The following is a 23,519-nucleotide window of genomic DNA, read 5'->3' as shown; positions in this document are numbered from 1 at the left end:
GATGAAAAAGCAATTGCATTATTTCCTGCCTCAGGCCACGGCTCTGCACACCTGGGGACCGACAGCTATGCCAGGCCACGTCCCACCGGAGCCCCAGCTTTGAGAACCAGCCCCTGCTGGAGACGGGCTTGAGGGCCACTTCCTTAGATCCCCCTGTATGATAACTAGAATCCAGCCTTCTCCTATACCAGGAGCCTTCAGCCCCTGGCTCCTTTCCTTACACATCTGGGCAAGAATAAGTAGTCTTTTTCAGCCAGCACCGCTTGGTCAGAGCCAAAGTGCAGACAACGCAGCCCTTGATGTTACTTTAGAAGCCACAGCTAACTGCAAACAAACCTCCGCCCTCACAAGCCATACCCTATAATCTTCCCTCTAATGGGCGTGCGTTATTGAACCCATGACCTTGTGGATTCCTGTTAGACTCGAGGCCAGGAACACAGGCCCATGCATGGCAGTGTCCCAAAGCCTGCTGGGCCCATGCCTCTGTGCTTCCTTCACTCATTCCCTTGTGCCCCCGCCTTCCGCTGTGTCCTGTGTTACCCAAGACCCAGAACACCGGGCACCTTCGTTGGAGACTCATTACAGTTTATCTCTGTCTGCCTTTCTTTAAAGCCAGCTGAACATACCCAATGCTCTCCCTCTATGGTAAGACTGACCCTCCCGACCATGCCCCCAGCCTCTGTGACCCCACTAACACCCCCACTCTCACCCGCCCCAACTTCCAGGGTCTCATGGGAGCCCAGCCTGGCTCCTGTTGCATGCGACCACCATGTCCATCGTGTGCCTTGCCTGCCCCTGCCCGTGTGAGCTGTGAAGGGCTGTGTGCGTAACAGTGCTCTCATACCTCTCTGAGCTTTCTTTGGGTGGTCATGCACTGTGATCTTGACTGTCTGATGAGCCACTGGGAGAGAATTGGACCCTTTCCTGTTAAATATCCCAAGGACTTGCTAGGTAAAGTCTCTGGGCTAAGTCTAACTGGGGAATGGGCAGAGGGTGCTTGTGAAAGCTGAGGTAAGAGCCTCCAGGGAAAGGAGCAGTAGATGACCCAGCCAGGAGTCAGAAAGGCAGACGATGACTTCCAGCTAAGCAGTGTTCGTGACTACCAGCCTTCCTTGGGCCACAAGTGTAAAGCCACTGTAAAAGATGTAAATTGAGACTCGTTACTGAGAGGGTGGGAAAATTTCTCTCTCCACCCATATGATCCTTTGCATATTTCTAAATTTCTAAAGTGGTACCCACTTTTCTGCAGCAGGCTGGAAGCAGGAAAACAAGCTTAATTAATTGACCCACTCCTCATATTGGAGTCCAGGCTCTCCTCTGGGAAGTGGTAGAGATGCAGTGTGACCTTGAAGTGTCCTTGAAATAGCCTCCTCTAAAAGGCTGCCTTCATACACTTCAAACTGGGCTAAGTGTGAGTTCTTAGAAAGACCAGTGGGTTGATTCCCTGAGCCCCCAAAATCTTGAAGACTGGAGGAGAGACTGGATGGATCAGAGGTGACTCCCAGCACAACCTACCCCCACTTGACCAAAAGGCTGGCCGTGGATAGCCTACCACGCTTCACAGGGACAGCCACTCCCTTCCTTATTGCATTGGCACTTGGATTGTTAGAAGAAATCGTCCTGCCCCCGGTGGCCATGTGGCTCTCCTCCTTCCAGGGCAGCATCGGGAAACTGGAAGGGCTCTGAAGAGAGGCTGAGTGGAGTTCACACCGCAGCTCCACTTGTGGGTCTGTGGGTGCTTCTGGATGTCCCAGGGGACCAACTTCTCAAACTCCTGGTGCCCACGGCCAAAGCCCACGCTTAAGCTCATTCTTTCTTCTCGTCTCCTCTCCTGAACACAATGGATTTGACAGCCAGGTTATAAACCCTGAGCCTCCTCTGCCTGCTCCTCTGGGAGAACAGTGCTGCTTCTTAGGAGAGAAAGTGGAATCCCAAGTAGATACACCGGTGACAGAAATACAGAGGCTTTAGGGGCATCAAAGACTTCAAGCACAAAAGGACAGAATAAGGGTCACTGCCTGTGGCTCCCTCCCCAGGCCGCCAACACCTGTCTGTCTGTCCCCTGCTTTGAGGGAACATTAGCCCTAGGAGGAATGGACACAGCTCCAATTTTGAAATATAAGAAATATTTCTCCTCTTACCTGACCAGAGGTTTGGAGAAGCAGGTGTGATGCCCTGGCATGGTTTCAAGCTGCCCTGCCCGGGGGTAGGCTGGGGTTGTTGATCTGTGAACTCCACCCCAGTGGTCCTGCTGCCCCTGGGTCCCCTGCTCTGAGTAGTTGTGAGGTGAGTGGCCCCTAAGCCATCCAGCTGCACCAGGGAGTCTCAGACTGCAGAGTTAGAATTGAGTGGGCTGCGGGGAAGATGCAGAGAGGTGTGGCTGCTGGCAGGGAGGCCTGATCTGGAAACAATGTAAAAGAAAGCAAGAGAACAAGTGAAGCAGAGAGGGCTGAAGTGGACCCCCAAACAACCCGGGGGCCCCTCCTTTTTGAGGGGTGTGGGATGGGAACAGTAACAGGAACCCAAGGGTCCGTTCTCTCCCAGTGCTGGCAGGGCTGGGTGAGCTGCACTAGCTCTGGGGAGGGGTGGGATCCCCCTGTGCCCCCCAGCTCTCTGGCCCTGCAATGCAGAAGCCAGCCCTGTGGGCAGGGGGGGAGGTCTGGTTCTTGTTCTTAGGCCTGGAGGTAGAAGGTGACGGTCAGCCTGTCCTTCCCCCAGAGTCTTGGCCCACTCGGTGCTGAGCCCCCAGTCAACAAGCAGTCCTCCAGCAGCCAATCCCACCTCAGCTTGCTGCGGCCTCGACACCATCCGCTCTCTTCCCTTTCCCTCCAAGACTCCACACGAGGAGAGGATCCACATGAGCAGGACCCGTGGTCGCCCCATGCTGGGACCCAAAATTTTCTAGGGCTCACTGCAATTGATACAGCCCCTAGCTCCCCTGCCCTGTCTGTGCCCCTGGAGAGGGTTGGAGCCTCCTGGTGGGCCCAGGACAGAAGGAGACAGAAGGGCACCAGCCTCTGAGCCTTCAAGGAAGGACAGGGCTGCAACCCAGACACTCCTCTGGCATGGAACAACACCACGTTTTCCAGCCCTCCCCTGTGGCACTCGGGGCAAGGGCTGAAGAAGTCAGAGGTGACTCAAGAGAAGTGCTGGAGTCCACAGCAGCCAGAGAGGAGACCCCTCCAAGGGTCAGTGCACCCTGCCTGAGACCCCCAGAGCAGTCGTGCCACCAACGGGGAGGCTGCCATCAGCCACCCAGGCTCCTTGCAGAGAGCCAGGTCCCACTCAGGGCACAGGAGCCTCAGCCAGCCCAGCCAGGAGAGCCGGTGGGCTGCTCCCTCACACCCAGGGGCAGCTCCCTAGAGAATGTCCGTGGCCCTACTCAGGGCATCACGAACTAGAAATGAATGGGAGCAAGCGGGACAGGAAAACGGCCACAGGCCCTGGGCTTGGGCACCATCTGGCTCATGGCTGGGCTGCTGACCAGAGAGGGTGACACTTAGCTCCCACCTTCGCACCAGCGAGGGGGACGGGCGGAAACCATCTAGTGCAGCTGACTCCCACCCTGGCCTGCCTCCCCTCAGCCACAGCTGTGTTTCTCAGAGCGCCCTGTCCCTTCCTGCCCGCCCCTCTCTTGCTGTGTTAACTGCACCTCCTGTTGCCAATGGCTTCCAGAACGCAGAGGAAAACTCCCGCATCTCCATCACCTTCTTCCGCCTCTTCCGGGTCATGCGCCTGGTCAAGCTGCTGAGCCGCGGGGAGGGCATCCGGACACTGCTGTGGACCTTCATCAAGTCCTTTCAGGTAGCCAGCGCCGCCTCCCCCTGTGTACAGCTGGCAGGAGGCCACCTATTGGGCCACCCGGGCTCCACTGTGCTGCTGCCCCTGGGGCTGCCTGGACGGGAGCTGTCATGGGCGAGCAGCTCCAGGATTTCGAAGCCTGGCTGGCTCTTTCTCCTTGCCTCAGGAGCTGTGTGACAGCAACTTGATTTCCTTTGCTGTGAAGTAAGAGGGTAAAACTAGACCCGCGGTTTCAAAGCTGGCTGCTGGCGCCCCATGCTGCCCCCAGACGCGGGGCTCAGAGGGGAAGGAGGGGAGGACCGGCTGAAAAGGTTTTGCTTCCTCCTCTCGTTTGTGTACTAGACCAAGGGATTTTGTAGGAATGGAACAAATTGGGAAAACATGGGCCTAGATCATCAGCTAACCTCTCCAGTCCCCTCCAATGCCAGCCTTTTGGGACTTGCATGACATGTGTTTCGGCCACGTCTACTCACCCTACCTGCGTATGTCCCTGGCCCATTCTCGGGACTGTGGTGTCACTCCACTGCAGGGGAGCGGTCCCCTCATAGGGCACAAGATTGCCTAACCACATGATTAATTCCATCTTCTCCCCCATGGTTCTCCATCTGTAAATACAGAATCCCCATGGCCCCTGGACAGCTCTGAGGAGCATTATGTAGGTGTGAAGTTAAGGGAAGCAAAGCTGTGAGGTCACTTGGATTCCTCAGAGGTGACTGTAGAGACCCCCAAGTATGTTCCCCAGACCTGGCCCAGAGGCAGGTTTCTCTCCTCCGATGCAAATACCACTCCAGACTTCCCAAGACAGGGGCCAACCCTGAACAGTGGCTTCTGTGTTCCCCGCCCAGGTGGGTCCAGGCCTCAGACAGGGAATGGAGTCTGTCTCTGGGCCAGGGGCCCCCACAGCAGCTGTGGCTGCAACCAGAGGACAGGTGCTCCAGGCCCCAGTGCTTGCCCTGTTTGGAATTCCTCTCCAAAGGACACCCCCCAAACAGGGCCACCAAGGGTCTTTGGGCACCAGCAATCAGCCCACATCCTGAACCCCATGCTCTTCCAACCAGGCCAGGCTGACTCCCCACTTTCCAATGGGCTGGGGCTCCTGCTCCCCCAGGTCCCTGGTCAGCCCAGAGGCAGACTGTGGAGGAGCCTTGAATGTGGAGCCCAGTGCCACCACCAATCTATCAAATGGTCTTACAGCGCCATCTGGTGACTTACAGTGCTTCCAGCAACACATCTCCTTAGGGGCACCAATGCCCAGCTCCCTTAGCCATGGCTCTAGAAAACTAAGTCATCCGAGCTGCTAGACAGATAGCATGTGAGTGAATAAAATGTATGGAACCCTACTACACATGAGCTATTGCATTCAGCACTTTAAAAACCTTAAATCATTTAAACACCAGAAAAATCCCTGAGAGGTCATTAGTATTGTTCCCATGTTTCAGAGAGGAAACTGAGGCTCGGAGAAGTTACATCATATGCCCAAACTCCCATAGCTAGAAAGTTCGAGGATAAGCCAGGCGTGGTGGCCATGCCTGTAGTCCCAGCACTCAGGGGGCTGAAGCAGGAGGGTCACTGTGAGTTCGAGGCCAGCCTGGGCTACGTAGTGAGACACTGTTCAAAAAACCAAGAAAAAAAAAGTGATAGAATTTGAGCTCGTTACCTTTTACATTTCTCCTTATTAAATGTTTCATGGCACCAGTAACACTTTCCTCATTCAACTAGTGGAACAAGGGTAAGCCGTGTGAAGAAAGAGTATGAGCTGCCTCTGCCCCACTCCTCCCCAGATGACTCTGCTCCTTGCACCAATACGTGCCAGGGGAGGAGGTTCTGCACCCTCTTGGCTGTACTCACTGAAGTAGCATCACACTGCACCCATGAATCTGCAGCCCACTTTTAAAAGCAGACCAAGGCTGGCTGTAGCTCGGTGGTAGAGCACTCGCCTAGCGTGTTCAGGGACGGAGTTCCATCCCCAGCACTGCAAAAATTAGTGAAAAGCCAAAAGGAGAGCCCAGTGCCCATTTCTCAGGCTTTCTCCACTGCTGTGGGGCTCTTGGCAATGTACCCCCCCGCCCCCCGCCAGGGCCAGGCAGCAGCTGCTGATGGCTGTGGAGCCAGGGACACTGTGCTTTCTTGAAAAGGATGTGGCCAGCCTGGCCCCTGGGCCTCATGATGTCCCCTGTGCTTCCTTCTAGGCCTTGCCCTATGTGGCCCTTCTAATAGTGATGCTGTTCTTCATCTACGCCGTGATTGGCATGCAGGTAGGAGGACACACACACACACACACACACACACACACACACACACACACACTGAGCCCCTTTGCCTCCTATTGCATCTCTCCCCAGCTCCTAGCACCACATTCCCTGCCACCCTGCCCTCTCTCTTCTCACTCTTGTTCCTGACTATTCTCCAAGATCACAGGAACTTCCACAAATGCAGACCCTATAGGTAACCGGGTGAATGGCCATGGGTGGGCAGAAAACAAGGCTCAGAGAACTCTCCATCCCCAGGGCCCTAGGCCTGGCTCCTGTAACTGGTGGAGAGAGAGAGAGAGCGAACGCTCCAGCATGAGGCAGTGGGCCTCGGGAAAGAGCAGCCCTACTCAGAGACAGCAGGAAGGCCCATGTCCATAGCTGATTGGCCTGAGAATCCCCCACACCCAGTGTCACTCAGAAGGAGCAAGTGACAGAGGGAGAAGGAAGAGTGAGGGAGGACGCTCTGCCCCAGTACACATGTGGCAGTTCGATGGGACCTGCCCTTACAGGTGCCCACTGCACCTGTCCCTCTGGAAACCAGACTTCAGCCTCTTCAGTTCTCCAGCTGAGCACCCCAAGGCCAGACTGCCAGCACCCCACCTCAGCTTTGCACAGGAGCCAGGAGCTTTTCCTCAGCATCTCCTTGAGTAAATCTCCCTGTTTGCTCATTCCAGAAGGACCCAAAGGTTCAAAGGCCAAAACCTTTTGAGATTAAAAGAGCTACCCTGACCCCTAATAAAGGGAAGCAGTTTCTTGGACAAGCATGATTTTAAAGACCCAGGGGAAAAGGAAGAGGCCTCTGACTTTAGGGATGGGTTAAGCTTGTCCAAACTCTGAAACACCCATCCCACTCCACTTCAAAATCCAAGAAACCAAATTTGGAAAGAGCGTTTGAGTTTATAGAGCTGAAGTAGCAGAAAAAAAGAAACAAAGACCAGGAGCCCAGTGTCCCTGCCTAGAAGGGAGGTCATGGTCTTGGCATCCACTGCTCTCAGCCCCAGTCCCCCAGGCTGTAGTGACCCTTCCTGAGAGCGATGGACACACTTCTTCTTACAGGTCTCTGCAGTAGGTATGCCAATCAATCCCCTTTCTACCACTGTGATAAAATACCCAAGAAAAACAACTTACAGAAGAAAAGGGTTATTTTGGCTCACAGTTTCAGAGGGTTCAGTCCATGGTCTGCTGGTTCCATTGCTTTTATTCTGCCTGGTGAGGCAGAATCATCATGGCAGAAGAATATGGTGAAAGAAATCTGCTCACCTTATGGCAGTCAGGAGGCAGAAGGAGATGGAAAGAACCTGACAGCAAAGGGCTGGAAACCAGATATAATCCCCAAGGCTAACCCCCACTCCCTTCCACTAGGCTCTACCTCTTATTCCCACCACCTCCCGATAATGCCAACAAATTAAAGAGTCCGTCAATGGATTAATCCACTGATGAAGATAGAGCCCTCATGAGCCAGTCACCTTCTGAAAGACCTACCTCCGAACACATGAGACATTGAGTGACATTTTAGATTCAGACCATAATAGTGAGGAATTGTAATCCAAGGCAGGAGGGTAACAAATGTCTGACAGGTCACATTGGGAGACTGTTAGGTGGATAAACCAGTCCCAGAATCACTGCAGACCCTAAAGAGACCATTGAACAATGGTTGAAAATGAGGACCCTCTTTCTTCATGGGTCACTGAATTCCTCTTCCTTCTGTCAGGTGTTTGGAAAGATTGCCTTGAATGACACCACCGAGATCAACCGGAACAACAACTTTCAGACCTTCCCCCAAGCCGTGCTGCTGCTGTTCAGGTGGGTCTCCAAGGACACAGTACACACACACATGGTATCCCTATGATCCGGGTGTGGGAGGGGTGGAACTGTCTTCAGGCGGGCAGGAAGGGAGAGAATGGGTGCTTGCTCTCCCTCCCCTAACTGGGAAGCTGTTTGTGCCCTTGTTATTTGTGTCACTTGCCATGAGCAACCCAATGGACACTGCTGGTAACCACCCAAAGCCATCAAGGTATCAAAAGTCAGCTAGTGGAGTCAGGTGTGGTGGCACAGGTCTGTGATCCCAGCACTCAGGAGGCTAAGGCAGGATTGTGAGTTTGAAGCCAGCCTGAGCAATTTAGCCAAACCCACCACAAAGTAAACTTTTTAAATGCGCTGGGATATAGCCCAGTGGTGGGGTGCTTGCCTAGCATATGCGAGGCCCAAGCAAGGTTCCATCTGGCTTGGAACTTGAATAAGCTCAAGGCCTGGGTTTGAAACCACGAGCCACAGACTCCTCATAAAATAAGCTGAGGTGTTGCTCACTATGCAAAGGTGTGTTCTATCCACTGTGTGGGCTGGTTATATCCTCCCACACCTAGGTTTATCCTCACTGAAGCCAGGCTTTCGTCCCACACTTTTTGGAAAGCCACTGCCTCAGGAATGACCGGGATTGGGGGTGCTGTCACACTGCCCCAGAGTGGGTCCATGCCTAGCCTGCTCCTTCTCTCTCATCTGGCTCCTTTCTCATCTGCCTCTGATTTCCTCTCACTTTCCTGCTTGGCGCAGCTCAGCATTCTGGGGCCCCATGTATTCCAGGGCTGGTTGGTGAAAATGATTCCCTCTTCCTAGCCCTGGAGCAGATGGTTTCTAAAGTCCATTCTAGCTCGTATATTCCACGCACTGTGCCACTAGGAGAGCCAGTGGGCCCTCTTCTATTTCCTGGAGCCCCTTTCCAGAGGGCCCAGGGCCCCTCTGTCAGACCCCCACCTTCACCTTGCTCCACCCCTTTGCCCCACCCAAGCTCCAGTATTATTATTGCTCACAATACATTATATCCCTAAGCATACCAGCCTGACATACCCACTTGCCTGAGATTATAAACTGTCAGAACACAAGGCCATTGTAAACTGCTTTTTAACAACACTTGCGCTTGGACCACATTTACATTTGTGATTTGGACACAGGTCTTAGACTGATCACATGGACCTATCTCCCCTCCTTTCCTAAAGTCTTTGATGACAAAGGAAACTTTCAAAAGAATAAATCTATAATAGCACTAAGAATAGAAACAAACAAGCAAGAGTGCTACAGGTGAGCCAGAAATACTGAGAAATTTCTAAATGTAAGAAAGCAGATGAGGGCCGGGGATGTAGCTCAGTGGTTTCGCCGCCTGCTGAGCAAGTGCAAGGATCCAAGTTCGATCCTCGGTACCAAAAGAAAGAAAGAAAGAAAGAAAGAAAGAAAGAAAGAAAGAAAGAAAGAAAGAAAGAAAGAAAGGAGATGAGATCCAATTCACAAAGCCACAAGGTGAGAGAAAACCCCCAGGCAAACAGGGTAGGACCCTGGAAAGAGGAAGAGAAGGACAGGGCTTCTCCAAGTGCAGATACAAGGCACAGGAGAGGTCGAGGCCACAGCCCGGGCCCCTGGTTCCACAGAGACTTGCATTTGGGGTGTGTTTGCTAATGCTCACAAGCTGGAAGCCACAGCACCTTACAGTCACACTCGTTTGGTATTGTGGGGTCTGAGAGGCACAGCAGGGTCCCCCAGGAAACCTACCTTCAAAGGGAAGTCACCTGCCTCCCCTGCCTGGCCTCTCCTCCATGATCCCCAGGGAGGCGCCTGGAATGAGGACTTTATCCAGAGAAATGTAAACTGGGCTCAGTCACCAAAACATTCAAAAACAATCCCAAAGTATTTGGAGGAAACCAACACGAAGAAAGAGCGGTATCACACTCAGTCAATACACAAGGAGGAAAAGAGCTGCAAGATTTGAAAACAAAAATAATTCACATCTTTAGAGAACATGACATCTGTTAAGTTACATGCGGAATCAGCAGCAGCAGCCATCATTAAAAAGAGCAAAGTTTACTTGGAGAAAAAAAATACAGTGGTTGAAATATTTTTAAAAAGCAGATGGGGATGAATAGCAGAATAGATACAGCCAAGAATGGATTAATGATCCAAAAGGTCAACCAGGGAATTCTCTCTTTATGTAACCAAAGGAAAAAGAGATAGAAAATATGACATAAAAGTTAAGATGTGAAGGATAGAGTCAGAAAAATCCTACCTGGGTAATAGAAATTCCAGAGGAAAAAAAAAGGAAGAATGGAGAGAATGGAAAAAAAAAAAAAGGAATTATCAAATAAAATGTCAAATAAAGAGAAGAGCCTTCAGGTTGAAATGACCTACTAAGTGCAGAATAGGTTAATAAAACAAAATTTTTTTTCCCGGTACCAGGGATCAAACTTGGGACCCTGTGCTTGCAAGGCAGATGGTGGAACCACTGAGCTAAATCCCTGGCCCTAAAAAATATTCTTAACTGTACATATTAGGAAGACATTTGAGAATACCCAGAATAAAGAAAATATCCTAAAAGCTTCCAAAGTGGATAAACAAACAAATTGAAAAAGGGAATACTTTTAAACTGCTTTTTCCAGGCCAGCATTATCATGATACCAAAGCCAAAGATGCTATAGGAAATGAAAACTACAGACCAATATCCCTGATGAACACAGATGCAAAAGTCGTAAACAAAATACTACCAAACTAAATTCAACAGTACATTAAAAGCATCGTTCACCTTAATCAAGTGGGATTTAAATCTGGAATCCAAAGATTGTTCAAATCATGCAAATCAGTAAATGTGATGCAGCACATTACAGAATGAAGGACAAAACCACATGATCATCTCAACTGACACAGAAAAGGCATTTAACAAAATTCAACAGCCAAGGGCCAGGGATTTAGCTCAGTGGTTCTGGCACCTGCCTCACAAAGCACAAGGTCCCAAGTTTGATCCCCACTACCAAAAAAAAAAAAAATTCAACAGCCTTTCAGAATAAAAACTCCAATAAATTATACATTGAAGTCAGGTACCTCACCATATTAAAGACCATATATGGCTCTTAAGTGAAATAAATAGGACACACATGTGCAAATACCAAATAGATTCTCTAGTGTGAGAAACTGAAAATGTAAATAAGGACTAAAAGGTATAATAGATAATGTGAAATAGGAAGAAAAGGGGCAAAGGGGAAGGGGAAGTGGGAGAGGCAGGGGAAAGGAAAGAAGGGAATGGAATTAATATGAGAAAATGGAAACAAAATCTTTGTAAATAGGGACAGATGGAGGGGTTGAAGGGAGGGCAGGGGAAGGGGGAAAAATAAGAACCAAGAGAGATTATGTAAAGGTGCAAATTTCCAATGATGAATGCCATTATATTGTATACCTAAAATGTATCGATAAAATAAAATAAAATTTTTAAAAGACCATATATGTAGAGCCCAAAGCTAACATCCTACTGCGTGGTGAAAAGTTGAAACCTTTCCCTCTAAGATCAGAAACAAGACAAGGATGCCCACGCTTACCACGACTCTCCAACATACTACTGAAAGTTCTAGCCTGAGCAATTAGACAAATAAAAGATGCCCAAGTAGGAAAGGAAGAAGTAAAATTATCTGTTTGCTGATTATATGATCTTATATATAGAAGATTCTAAAGAGTTCACCCAAAACCTAGTCAGTAAAGTTTCAGTTTACAAAATGAGTAGCACTTTTTTACTCTTAACAACACTGTAAGAGAAATTAAGGAATCAATCCCATTTACAATAGCACATAAAAATAAAATTTAACCAAAGAAGTGAAAAATCTATATACTGAAAACTATAAAACATTCATGAAAGAAATAGTTGACGAGACAAATTGATGGAAAAGTATCCTATGTGCATGGATTGGAAGAATTAATATGTTACAATTTCCATACTACCCAATGTAATCTACAAATTCAATGCAATCCCTACCAAAGCTCCAATGTCATTTGTCACATGAATAGAAATAAAATCCTAAAATGTGTACAAGACAATAAAATACCTTAATTAACCAAAGCAATCTAGAATTTAAAAAGAATAAAGCTGGAGGCATTACACTGTCTGACTTCAAAATCCATTACAGAACTGTAGTAATCAAAACAGCATGGTAGTGGCATAAAAATGGGCACATTGACCAGTGGAACAGGATAAAAACCCCATAAATTTAGTACCCTGTTTCCTCTAAAATAAGACTTACCAGAAAACAAGTTCTAGGATCATTTTTTTTTCTTTTTCTTTTTTTTGGTACTGGGGATCAAATTCAGGACCTTGCATTTGCAAGGCAGGTGCAGTACCACTGAGCTAAATTCCCAGCCCTATGGTATGATTTTAGAAGAGGCATCCCCTGAAAATTAGCCCTATTGTGTCTTTTGGAGTAAAACCTATTAACACTTAGAAGAAAATATATAGTTTATAGCCTAAAAAATTGTAAAAAAAAAAAAAAAAAAAAGATATCCAAAATCTTAATAACAATTTGAAAGTAAAATCCCATATTACTTAAACAAGGTAGAAAGTGAGGTAGTAAAAAAAATAAGAAACATGAAACTATGCTAAGATTCTTTTCTTGTCTGGGAAGAAGAAATGGATATTGTATAATTCTATGTAACTAAGCAAAAATTGTGTATAAATACATGTGTTAAATATTTAAAGACTAACAACTAGAGAAATAGAAATGCAATGTGGACATTCCAAACCACTAAAAGAGAAATGTGGGCAAATAAAACCTTAATAATTTACCAAAAAGAAAGAAGGCAAAAGTTAAAATAAATTAAAAAATAAATGTGGAAATTAAGACAACAAAATAAGAAGAATAAAAATATATATATAATCACTAGGAAATTAAATGAGTTAAATTTCTCCATTAAAAATTAATACTGTAACAGTGGCTTTAAGAATTCTAACCCTGGCCTATTTATAATAGAGACAGTAAACAACATGACCCAAAAAGAATGGAAATAAAGGGATGGAAAGGAATACCAGACAACGCTTATAAGACAGCTGTAGCAACAGCAATACCAAAAGAAATAGAATTCCAGGTGAAAAGCATTAAGACAAAAAAAGGTATTTGAGTATTGAGAAAAAGTAAAATCCAGCAAGAATATATAACAGTCATAAAAAGTTCATGAACCTAACAATATTGTTTTAAATGTACCTTATAAACCCTAATAGAACTATAAGGAGAAAATACACAGTGGCAGATGAAATACAGCTCATAAAAAGTGATAGATCAGATATATCAAAATAGAAAAAAGGGTAAAGAACATCTAAGTAGTATAATTAACATACTTAATCCAATATATTTGTACTCACAAAATAGCAAAAGGACACATTTCTTTTTAAGCATCCCAAAACATTCACAAAAATCAGCCACAAGGCCAGGGATGTAGCTCAGTGGTTTCGCTGCCTGCTGCGCAAGCGCAAGGACCCGAGTTCGATCCCAGGTACCAAAAAAAAAAAATACTCTCTCTCACTTCAAACACTCTCATCCCATTGTTCTTGCCACTTTCTGAAGCAGTTCCAGAAGTCCTCTTTCAGGAGCATCAGTAGTTGCGCTGTTGTGGCTGGCTCAAGGTCCTGAGTTGATTTGAAATGTTTACCCTTCGTAGTCATTTCAACTTTGGGGAAGAATTAGAAGTCACATGGTGCCAAATTCAGTGAATAAGGTGGATGAGGACTCACTAATGTTTTTACAAGCCTGTCTCTCTGTTAGATGACACTGGGCAGGAATAGTCACCATAGTTTTGATCACACCTCATAAAGGTGCTCATGAAAAAGAACTTCTAGCACTGCTTCCAGAAAGTGGCATGAACAATGGGATAAGTGTAGTCAGAGAAAGAGGGATTAATGACAGTGAGTCTTTTACTGTAACAATTTTCTTTAAAATTTAAACATTTATAGTATATACCCATATGTAAATATAAAATAAGCTAATAGATGGCATAAGAATAACAAAATAGCCCCAAAGTATGAAAAACTGCACTCATAAAAACAAAAGCCCTAAAAAAAAAGCCCTAAAGCTGATTCTTTGAAATAAACTTTTATCAAATCCAGCTTTTGAAAAGACACAACAATATCAGGTATACCGACGTCAACATAATTATGGTTGAGAAAATGACTGTTACAATCCCAAGAGAGCTTTATGTCTCTTTTTTGTGCCCTCTTGGAGGTGATCAGTCACCTCAAGGTGAAGCGGAACAGCATTCCAGCAACTAGCCACCAGATACTCATTGAAGTAGAAAAGTAGCACAAACTTTGTCCCTTTTATGAGAAGTAGATGGCCACAGAAGTTGCTGGACATCTGGGTGAGAGATGGAAGGGTTCTGTGACCTGAATCCTGGTGGGAATGACAAACAAGGTTTCCCGTGAAGTGTGGCTCTGTGCACCTGCACCTTTCTGTTACAGACCAATGAGAACTGGAGAGAAGCAGGAACCAATCTACGTGGGGTTGCATTGTGGATCTGAATGTCCTCTCTCTGGTTACTGTGAAAAACAGGGAGAAGGATTCTCCTGAACTGACTGATGCTACTGTGTTTCACTACCTGGACCCCAAAGAGCTAGCAGGATCCACAAACTTCTCAATATCTCTAAAGAACATGGTGTCCACTAGTATGTTGTGAGAAAGCCTGTGTTCGTTAGGTTTCTATCACTGTAACAAAATATTGAGAAAATCAGCTCATAAGAAAAAAAGATTTATTTTGGCTCACAGTTTCAAAGGTTTCAGTCCATGGCTGCTTGGCTGTATTGCTTCATGGCAACAGCATATGGAGGTGGAGAACTGCTCATATCATGGCAGCTAAGAACCAAAGAAAGCAAGGAAGAGGCTGGGTTCCAATACCCCATTCAAGAGCACACGTCCAGTGACCTAACTCCCTTCCACTAAGGCCTAAGCTCCTAAAGCTCTGATCACCTCCCGGTAGCACCACAGGCTAAGAACCGAGCCTTCAATACATGGCCTTTGAAAGAAACTCCAGATCTAAACTATAGCAAACCCCTGAACAGAAACTGTAAGAAATCTAGTACCAAGGTACCCACAATTTGGCATCTTGCTACTCATGTGTCCTAATGCACAGACACTGGAGTATTGCCTTGAAGAAACAGCATACTGAGAAAAATAAACAAGAGGCCAAAATATACTGGACTTTGGGCCAAGGGAATGAAGGAGGCCAAGAAAAACTGTGAGGAACAGATTGCCAAGAGATGGAGCTGTCTTCCCCAAGACTGTCTGTCTCTAAGACTGGGTCCAGTCAAAACTAAGATTTCCTAAGAGTAACAAATAGGACCAGACCATAAGTAATAAAAAGATTTTTTAAAAACAAGAGAATTATGAGCAATTTATGTCAATATATTTGAAAATCTAAATGAAGTAGATACTTTTATACAGGAAAATATGAATCATAAAAACTGTATTAAGAAGGAAAATGTTAAAACTCGTTAACTAAAGAGGCATTGATAAATGAAGAAAATATAAATTTAGGAAACAAAATACTCACTTATGTGATATATACACACAATGCGGGTATTATTCAGCCATAAGAAAGAATGAAATTCTGTCATTTGCAAGAAAATGGATGGATCTGCAGACCACCATGTTGAGAGAGATAAGCCAGGCTCAGAACGATGATGAGAAAGTAGATGGAAGACTATCCTTAGACAAGAGGAAGGGAATACAAAGGAGGTGAGAAGTATAAGCACGGGTAATAGTGGGGACAGATGTGAGCAAAATATATTATACACATTGAACCCCCCAAAAGAACTGTGAAACTGGAAGGGAAGGAGGAGCAAGGGGAATTACGGAGAATGCAAATGATCAATTGTGTTTCGTGTATGTATAAATCTGCCAAAATGAAACCCGTTCATCTTAGAATCGATAAAAACAAATGAAAAAAAACCCTAAATGAATGGACTAGAAATAAAATAAAACTTTCTCAAATACAAATATTTATTTACATTTTCATAGATGTAAAATACTTTTCTGGACTGCCACAGATTCAACACCTCAAGACTTTAATGTTAAATGAAATAAATCAGGCACACGGTTTAAATGTTGCATGTTTCTCTTCTGTGAGAAACCCAAAATATAAATAAAGGGTAGATAATAGGAAGTAGGGACATCTTTTTCAATTGGGAAGGGGAACAAGCGTTGGAGGGAGCAGGGAGGGACAGGAAGGGAAGGAAACAAAAAAGAATTAAGATGTATCATGTACATGCACAACTCCCCAGAATAAATGTAATCATTATGTACTGCAAATCTGCACTGTCCTAATTTTTAAAAAAGTAGCCATTTACTTCAAGTTTACTCAGGAAAAGCAACCTTCAGTAAGGTGTTGGTTGGAGCCACTGTAAAATTGAAAATGCTCTAAATAAATAGATAGATGAATAAATAAATAGAATAAATAGAAATTGAAAAGCTAATCAAAATTTTAGCCTTCAAAAAGGCCCATCAAAAAGATGTGGGCCACTGGGCATTGTGGCCCACATCTATAATCCCAGCACTCCTGAGGCTGAGCCAGGAGGATCACCACAAGTTTGAGGCCAGCTTGGGCTACATAGTGAGACCTTGTCTCAAAACAAACAACAAAAAAAGGCCCAAGATCTAATATTTTTATTTGTGAGGTCTACCAAACTATCGAAGCATCAGTCATTCATATATTCTGTAAACTTGTTAGGAACAGAAAGCAGTGGGTAAGTTCTCTGCTCATCCCAGAAGATAAACATAAAGCTAATACCAATAAGGAAAGGAGAGAAAAGCGAGAAGTTATAAAATGAAAATGTGTAGACATAGCTGTCATTGTCTGAGGACAACAAGCTAGTACAAGTAGAAAATTCAAGCAGCTCAACTAAAATCCATGTAACAATAGATAGCGTTGGTAAGGGGGGAGAATAACAAAGAAAAAGAAAGACTCTTGTAATAACTTATTGGTCAATGTAATGGACAGGCTCTTTTCACTGTTTCTAGCCTACACTATATTGCAAGCTTTATCCAATGTAATAAGAAAAATAACTGAAAGGATAAGAGTCTAAGCAGAAAAAAAAAAGTCAAAAAATTGGTTGCCTATGTAAAATAGACAAAAAAAAAAAAAACACACAGGTAAGTTGCTGAAACTAAGAAAAGAATTCAGCAAATCTGTATATAATATCAACTCTTCTACATTATAGCAAGCTGGTATGACTTTAAGCTATACCTTTTTGATTTTGAGATGGGGTCTTGATATATTACCAAGGCTGGCCCCAAACTCCTGGAACTCAGTCAGTCCTCCTGCCTCAGCCTCCCGAGTAGCTGGGACTACAGGCACACGCCACTGAGTCCAGCAGACTGTACCATTTTAAATATACAATGAGATCAAGAAAATACTAAGAAATAATGCAACAAAAGGTGTCTGGGAAAATTATAAAATTTTATTGACAACACTGAATAAGGCCTAAATAAATGGATAGATGTACCATGTCCACAGCTGGAAGATTTTATCCTAAATACATCAAGATTCCCCAAGTTAAAGTATGTTTCAATGTAATTCCAATAGGACTTTCAACAGGATTATTCATAAGACTTCACACACTGATTCTAACTTGTTTGTGAATAGAAAAAGAAAATGAATAGTCAAGACAAATGCTGAAGAACTAAAGCTAGAACTCACTCTCTATGAGAGAGCAAGACCTATTATAAACTACAGGAATTAGGACCATGCAGCAGCTGGTACCAAGATGGGCAAATAAATCTACAGAAGAAAATGAAAAGTCTAACACAAGACCTACACATCTGCAGAAACATAATTGATGTCAGAAGAGATATTTCAAACTAGTAGGGAAAGAGGTACTATTTAATAAACAGGAAAAGGTTGTTTATCTTTACAGAAAAAGATACAAACAAGCACACTTCTATCTCATACCCAGATTTCAGGTTAATGAATTATTGTGAGAAGCAAAATTTTAGAAGCTTTGGAAGAACATAGTGGAGATTAACTTAATGTTCTAGAATAGGGGAGGATTTTAAAAATGAGATGCAAAAAGCACAAAATATAAAGTAAAAAAAATTATAAACTTGACCACATTCCAATTTAAAACTCAGATTCAACAAAATATACCATAAATAAAGCTAGAGACAAGCCACAGCCTGGAAACAAATACTTGTAATGCATATTACAAAGGAGTAACAAGAAAAAATATAAAAGACCCTACAAATGAACACAAGACAAATAATCCATGCGTCAACAAACAAAAATATGAATATACTGTTTGACCGAAGATAAAATCAAAATTCTCAAGCCACTAATCATTTTTAAACCAAACCAAAACAGCAATGAAATATCACTTCGAACCCATGAGATGAGCAACATTCCTTAGGATTCACTAGGACCAGGAGCTGAGGAGACTGTAAAGTGATGACACCCTTCCCACCACCACCATAGCAGGCCCGATCGGACAGGAGCTTGGGGTGCAGGCTCTGCCTCATAAGGATGAAGACACACGGCCTTCACCTGGCAACTCCACTTCCAAGCTGATACCCACACTGGGGCTGCGTGCTTATTGCTGGGTTAATCCTAATGGTGAAAAACAACTGAAAACCCTAAATGTCTCTTAGCAAGAGGATGAATGATTTTAATGGCATATTCATAGAGTGAACTCCTGTATCACAGTTAAAATGAAAACTAGAACAAGTTCTCAGAGGGGATACAATCGATTACTGTTTCTGTAAAGTTCCAGAGCATCTCAAGTAACACTACACATTTGCGTATTTAGTGAACCTATCTGAGCATTCAGAGGGTGCCGACTACCAAATTCACTTTAGTCATTCTTTCGGGGGAAGAATGCCAAGGGGGCTTTAACACATGTGAGTCTGGCTGCATGGGTGTGGGGTTGTCTCGTCTCTCTGCTTCAGGTGTGCCACAGGGGAGGCCTGGCAGGACATCATGCTGGCCTGCATGCCAGGCAAGAAATGCGCCCCAGAGTCCGAGCCCAGCAATAGCACGGAAGGAGAGACGCCCTGCGGCAGCAGCTTTGCTGTCTTCTATTTCATCAGCTTCTACATGCTCTGTGCCTTCCTGGTAAGTGGCAGTGGGGCTTAATGGCACGGGGCAGGTGTGCGCAGTTTCAGGGCAGCCCGAGCCCCTGGTCTCTGCAGCTCAGGGTCCGGCTATCCCGCTGGGGTGGGGGTGGCTTAGGAAGACTTAGTGGGAGTATCCAGCCACACTGGGCCCACAAGCTCAGTCAGCCTCCTTACTGTCCGTTCTTGGCTCTTGTCATGGTGGTGTGTCCCGGAGCGCAAAGGGGCTGTGTGGAAGCCTAGTGGGAACTTACGTGTTTTTGGCACCTTACAGAGGTGAGGGAAATGTGACAGACAAAGCCACCTCTGTCCCTGACAGCCCAGTCGAGGGAAGCTGTGTGGCCTATAGGTGGGGTTTATCCCACACAACGCTCAGGGCAGCAGCGGCAGGTTCACATCCAAGAGACCCAAATTCTAGGGCCTGTGTTCTAAAGGCTAATGTGCTGCTAGTATTTAGAAATATTGGCCTCTGCTGTGGCTAGACACTGTGGCAGGCAAGGTGGGCTCAGATGACAAGGGTGTGGAAGCTCCTCATTGTACGAACTGTTCCCTGCAGATCATCAACCTCTTTGTAGCCGTCATCATGGACAACTTTGACTACCTGACGAGAGACTGGTCAATCCTTGGTCCCCACCATCTAGATGAATTTAAAAGAATCTGGGCAGAATATGACCCCGAAGCCAAGTAAGTCCTACAGGGAAATCCGATTCTCTGGGCTGAGAGAGGGAATGGAGTGACCATACCTTTAGCAGAGGTCCAGGACAGGTCAACTTGGGTAGAGCAGCCCGAAACATGGAACCATGTGCACCAGACTCCAGGGCGAAGGGCCAAGGCCAGCAAGAGGAGGCCAGGGGCCTTTGACTAAGAGCAGCATCAGTTAAACGGAAGCACAGGAGATCCTACTGTATGTACAGAGGCTATTTAGGGCCTCAGGTGTGAGGATCCCCTCATTTATTGATCACCTCTGATTGACACCCATGCCTTTTGGTCAGATGATTAGTTGATCCAAGCAGCAAGTACAGGTTGAGAATTTAATTGCACTACTAAAATCCCTTCCAACTTGCACATAGCACTGACAGAAAATCATTCATCTGAAGCCCGGTGTGTGTGGCGGGGGAGGGGGGGGTTGAAGTTTTGCTACACAATGCTGCAGTCTGCACCAGTTTGACCAGCAGGGCTGGACCATGTTGAGTCCCGTATATCTGTGGCCCCACCTCCCAGACCCCAGGCCAGGGCTGCTGGCTCTGACTGCCCTTCCCCTCCTCTCCCTCCCCTCTAGGGGTCGTATCAAACACCTGGATGTGGTGACCCTCCTCCGACGGATTCAGCCTCCTCTGGGCTTTGGGAAGCTGTGTCCTCACCGTGTGGCCTGCAAAGTAAGAGACGACCTGGGTTCGTGGGAGGAAGAGAAAACACAGGAGGCAGGAGGCAGGAGGCAGGATGCACTTTTGTCTTGTGACCTTGGTCAGGCCTGCGATCCCTTAAGGAAGTAAAGAAAACATTGATGAACCTACAGAAATGACCCCGGGCCAGATCACATTGTAAGGGTCCCTCTGGATCTAAGTTCTCGGGCTCTGTGAGCGAACAACAGGTGAAAGCGTCGCGTCCCAGTGAGCCTCGTGCAGTGTCTGAATAAAGGATTTGTTCAGCCCGTCAGGCCGCACCACCCCGGGGTCCCAGCAGACCTCCTAGCCTGGGGTAGATGATCTGGAACCGGGGGCCTTTGAGAGGCCACTCATTGGCTTCAGGCATCATGGAAGTCCTAAAATTGTGATTTTGCAAATCACTAAACACTCATGAGAGAGGATCTGTCACTTTCATTAGATTCCTTAATGAGTCTATGACCCTCGGTAGGTTAAGACAAACACGCTAGGTTCTGTTAGACACAACTCCTGTGTGACCCTGACGGTGACCCCGATCTGTGAGCCCAGCGCCCCTCGCACTTCTCTGTGCCCAGCCCTGTTGCAGCAGTTACTGAGGGGCATCACTCCCACACTCTTCCAGGTCCTGGGCCACCCCTTTCCCACCATTCTGAACTCCCTGCTGAAACAGCAGTGACCTGAGGAGGATATGGGGGGAGTGAGGCCAGAGAACTGTTTAAAGGAAGAAGAGATTCAGCTGTGTGCAATCCATTCATGGAAAATAAAAACTTGAGGGACTATAGGATCTTTTATTTATGCTCTATTTTACTCTGGGTTTTTTTCATTTTTAGCTCCATTTTATTTATTTATTTTAAGATTTTAGGAGACTTCTAAGAATACAGAAAACAGGAGGGAAGAAAGAGCCCTCTTTAGTCAGCTCACCACTTCTGTGACAAAATATCCAAGAGAATTCACTTATGAGAAAGAAAAATTTATTTCCGCTCATGGTTTCAGAGGTTTCAGTCTGTGGTCTCTGGGCCCCATGGCTTTGGGCCTGTGGCGGCACAGCACACCATGCAGGAGAGTGTGACAGAGGAGGTCTGTTCACCTCATGGCAGCCAGGGAGCAAAGAGAACAACAGGAAGGGGCTGGATTCCCACTCTCCCTTTCAGAGGTCACCCCAGGTAACCTTCCTCTCACTAGGCCCCACTGCCTAAACCTTCCAGCACCTCCCAGCAGGGCACAATCTGGGGACTGAGCCTTTACCATATATGCCCTGGGGGGCCTTTCACAGCCAAACCCTAACAAGCTTTAATCAAATGTAAGCTAAAAGCACAATAGGAAACGAGGTGGGAGCGGAGTGCTAGGCTGTGAGCTTGCCAGTCCACACTATCCATGAGACTCACAAGATCCTGGGACCAGGGAACAGTACAGCCCTTCTTAGCATAGACTAGAGGAGGACCCCGTGTGATCTGAGGAATGACATCCTTGGCCACATCCTTAGAGGGGACTCCATACGAACATCATGCTACCCTTTCACTTGGTGACCCCAGTGGGTACAGATGGCTCCCAACAGGGCCCAGAACCTTGAAGCACATTGTGAGAGAGAGACAGAAGAGAAGTCTCTAATCCAGCTTGATCCAGAGGTAAATTTTTCAGTGCACACAAAGGTGTGCTGTACCATCTGCAAGCAAGCCTCCAGTTGCATCCCTCCTCTGGGATTTGGATGGATTCCATCTGGCAAGTGGCACCCAGAAAATGCCTGGGTGTGCAGTTTGTGCTGCCAGTAGAGAGCTTGTCCAAGGAGGACAAATTCCATCTCTCCTCCGTGGGGAGGGGGTGAGAATAGTTAGGCAAAGCCCAGATGCTCCTGAGGTTTTGAATACATCCCAGTGACTTGTGCCTCACTCCCAGCAGCCCCCACGCAGGTTGCCAGGTGCCCTCCCAGCACCCCTGCCTTGGCAGCTCTGCATAACCACCTGCCTTAATCACTGGCTTTGTTTCCTTCCCCTCCAGCGCCTCGTCTCCATGAACATGCCTCTGAACAGTGATGGGACAGTCATGTTCAATGCCACTCTGTTTGCCCTGGTCAGGACAGCCCTGAGGATCAAAACGGAAGGTAAGGGCCATCCTCGGACCACGGGGAGAGTCAATCAGAAAGTCTAGCAGTCCAGCCAGAAAATTCAGCAACCTACAAATCGCCCCTGGGACCTTCCCAGGCGGCTCTCTCGGCCTGATGGAAGCCTGGCCTGCTCGTGTTTTCTTTCCATCTGAGCCAGCCTCCTTGCCTCTCGCTCAGTGATTTTGAACTTTTTCTTTCCATCAAACTCAAGAAATCATTCTGAGTGATATTTTGAAGTCTTAGGGTATATCTCAAAATACAAAATGGGCTGGCTGTTAACTTGAGCTTCTAGAACTAAGCCCCAACTCAGGGATTTGTACTGGCTACAGTAGGGGGTGGGGAGGCGGCTCTCAAATGCTCGGCTCCCCTTTAAAACTAAAAGATCCTGCGTTGGGAAAGGGACTTTTGTGACAAGTGGAGATGAGGGTAAAGGTCCTCACATGTGATTATGCAGGCCACGCCTGCCACAAGATGCTTGGCCGTCCAGCAGGAAGGGGCTGAGGTCCTCCAGTACTGCACTACTCCTGGCACTGCCAGCAGAGGGGCCCTTCTGGTTTGCAGGAAGGTTCCTGTGGGTGGTCACCTACTGCCCTTATGATTGGCAAGCGTCCCTGAGCCAATCCGGAAAAGGCTGTATGAAGTGCACCTGAGAAGATACTGCTGCTCCTCGCCTGTTACAGTGTTTCTTAGAGACAGCATCTGCTGCCAGGGCTTGTTCAAAAGCCTGAGTCCAGAGCCCACGTCTCTGAATCTGAATGTCTGAGGGTGCAGCCCAGGAATCGGCATTTTGACCCAGCTGCATTGATGACTCAGGTGAAGCAGAGTTTGACACCCACTCGTACAGTAATTGCAGAAAACGGAACAGATGAGCAGTACGTTCTCTTTCCCCTTGTTACACTTCAGCCTCAGAGCCCCAGGCTCCAGCCATGTTTGCTGCTTAGGAGGTTTGCAATGCTGCCAGCTCTCACTAATAACACGAGTGCAAGGCCTTTATTCTCTCTTACTGCAGTTTCTTCATTTGTAAAATTTAAAAAGGTAATGACATCTAGGAATTTAGTTCATGAATAACCCAGACAGGGGCCATCTTTCAGTG

The 23,519-nt window shown here is 46.5% G+C and overlaps 1 protein-coding gene across 50 annotated transcripts in view; it reads left to right on the top strand.

Annotated features, from left to right (window-relative positions):
• Positions 1-23,519, top strand: part of Cacna1c (calcium voltage-gated channel subunit alpha1 C) — a 733,897-nt gene that overhangs the window by 683,485 nt on the left and 26,893 nt on the right. For 42 of the 50 annotated variants that reach the window (XM_087182459.1, XM_087182482.1, XM_087182505.1 and 39 more), the window contains 8 exons: positions 613-645; positions 3,676-3,804; positions 5,991-6,056; positions 7,765-7,856; positions 18,779-18,944; positions 19,500-19,627; positions 20,223-20,319; positions 22,321-22,423. In XM_087182459.1, the coding sequence (XP_087038585.1) occupies positions 613-645; positions 3,676-3,804; positions 5,991-6,056; positions 7,765-7,856; positions 18,779-18,944; positions 19,500-19,627; positions 20,223-20,319; positions 22,321-22,423 (814 nt within the window). The remainder of the gene's footprint in view (positions 1-612; positions 646-3,675; positions 3,805-5,990; positions 6,057-7,764; positions 7,857-18,778; positions 18,945-19,499; positions 19,628-20,222; positions 20,320-22,320; positions 22,424-23,519) is intronic. The other 8 variants (XM_087182545.1, XM_087182555.1, XM_087182559.1 and 5 more) reach the window with 1 other exon arrangement.

The sequence above is a fragment of the Heterocephalus glaber genome, unplaced genomic scaffold, assembly GCF_053883595.1.
Source record: "Heterocephalus glaber isolate CG9 unplaced genomic scaffold, H.glaber_assembly_v1.0 deba00000281, whole genome shotgun sequence".
Lineage (NCBI taxonomy): Eukaryota > Metazoa > Chordata > Mammalia > Rodentia > Bathyergidae > Heterocephalus > Heterocephalus glaber.
This window is presented reverse-complemented; position numbering and strand designations above follow the sequence as displayed.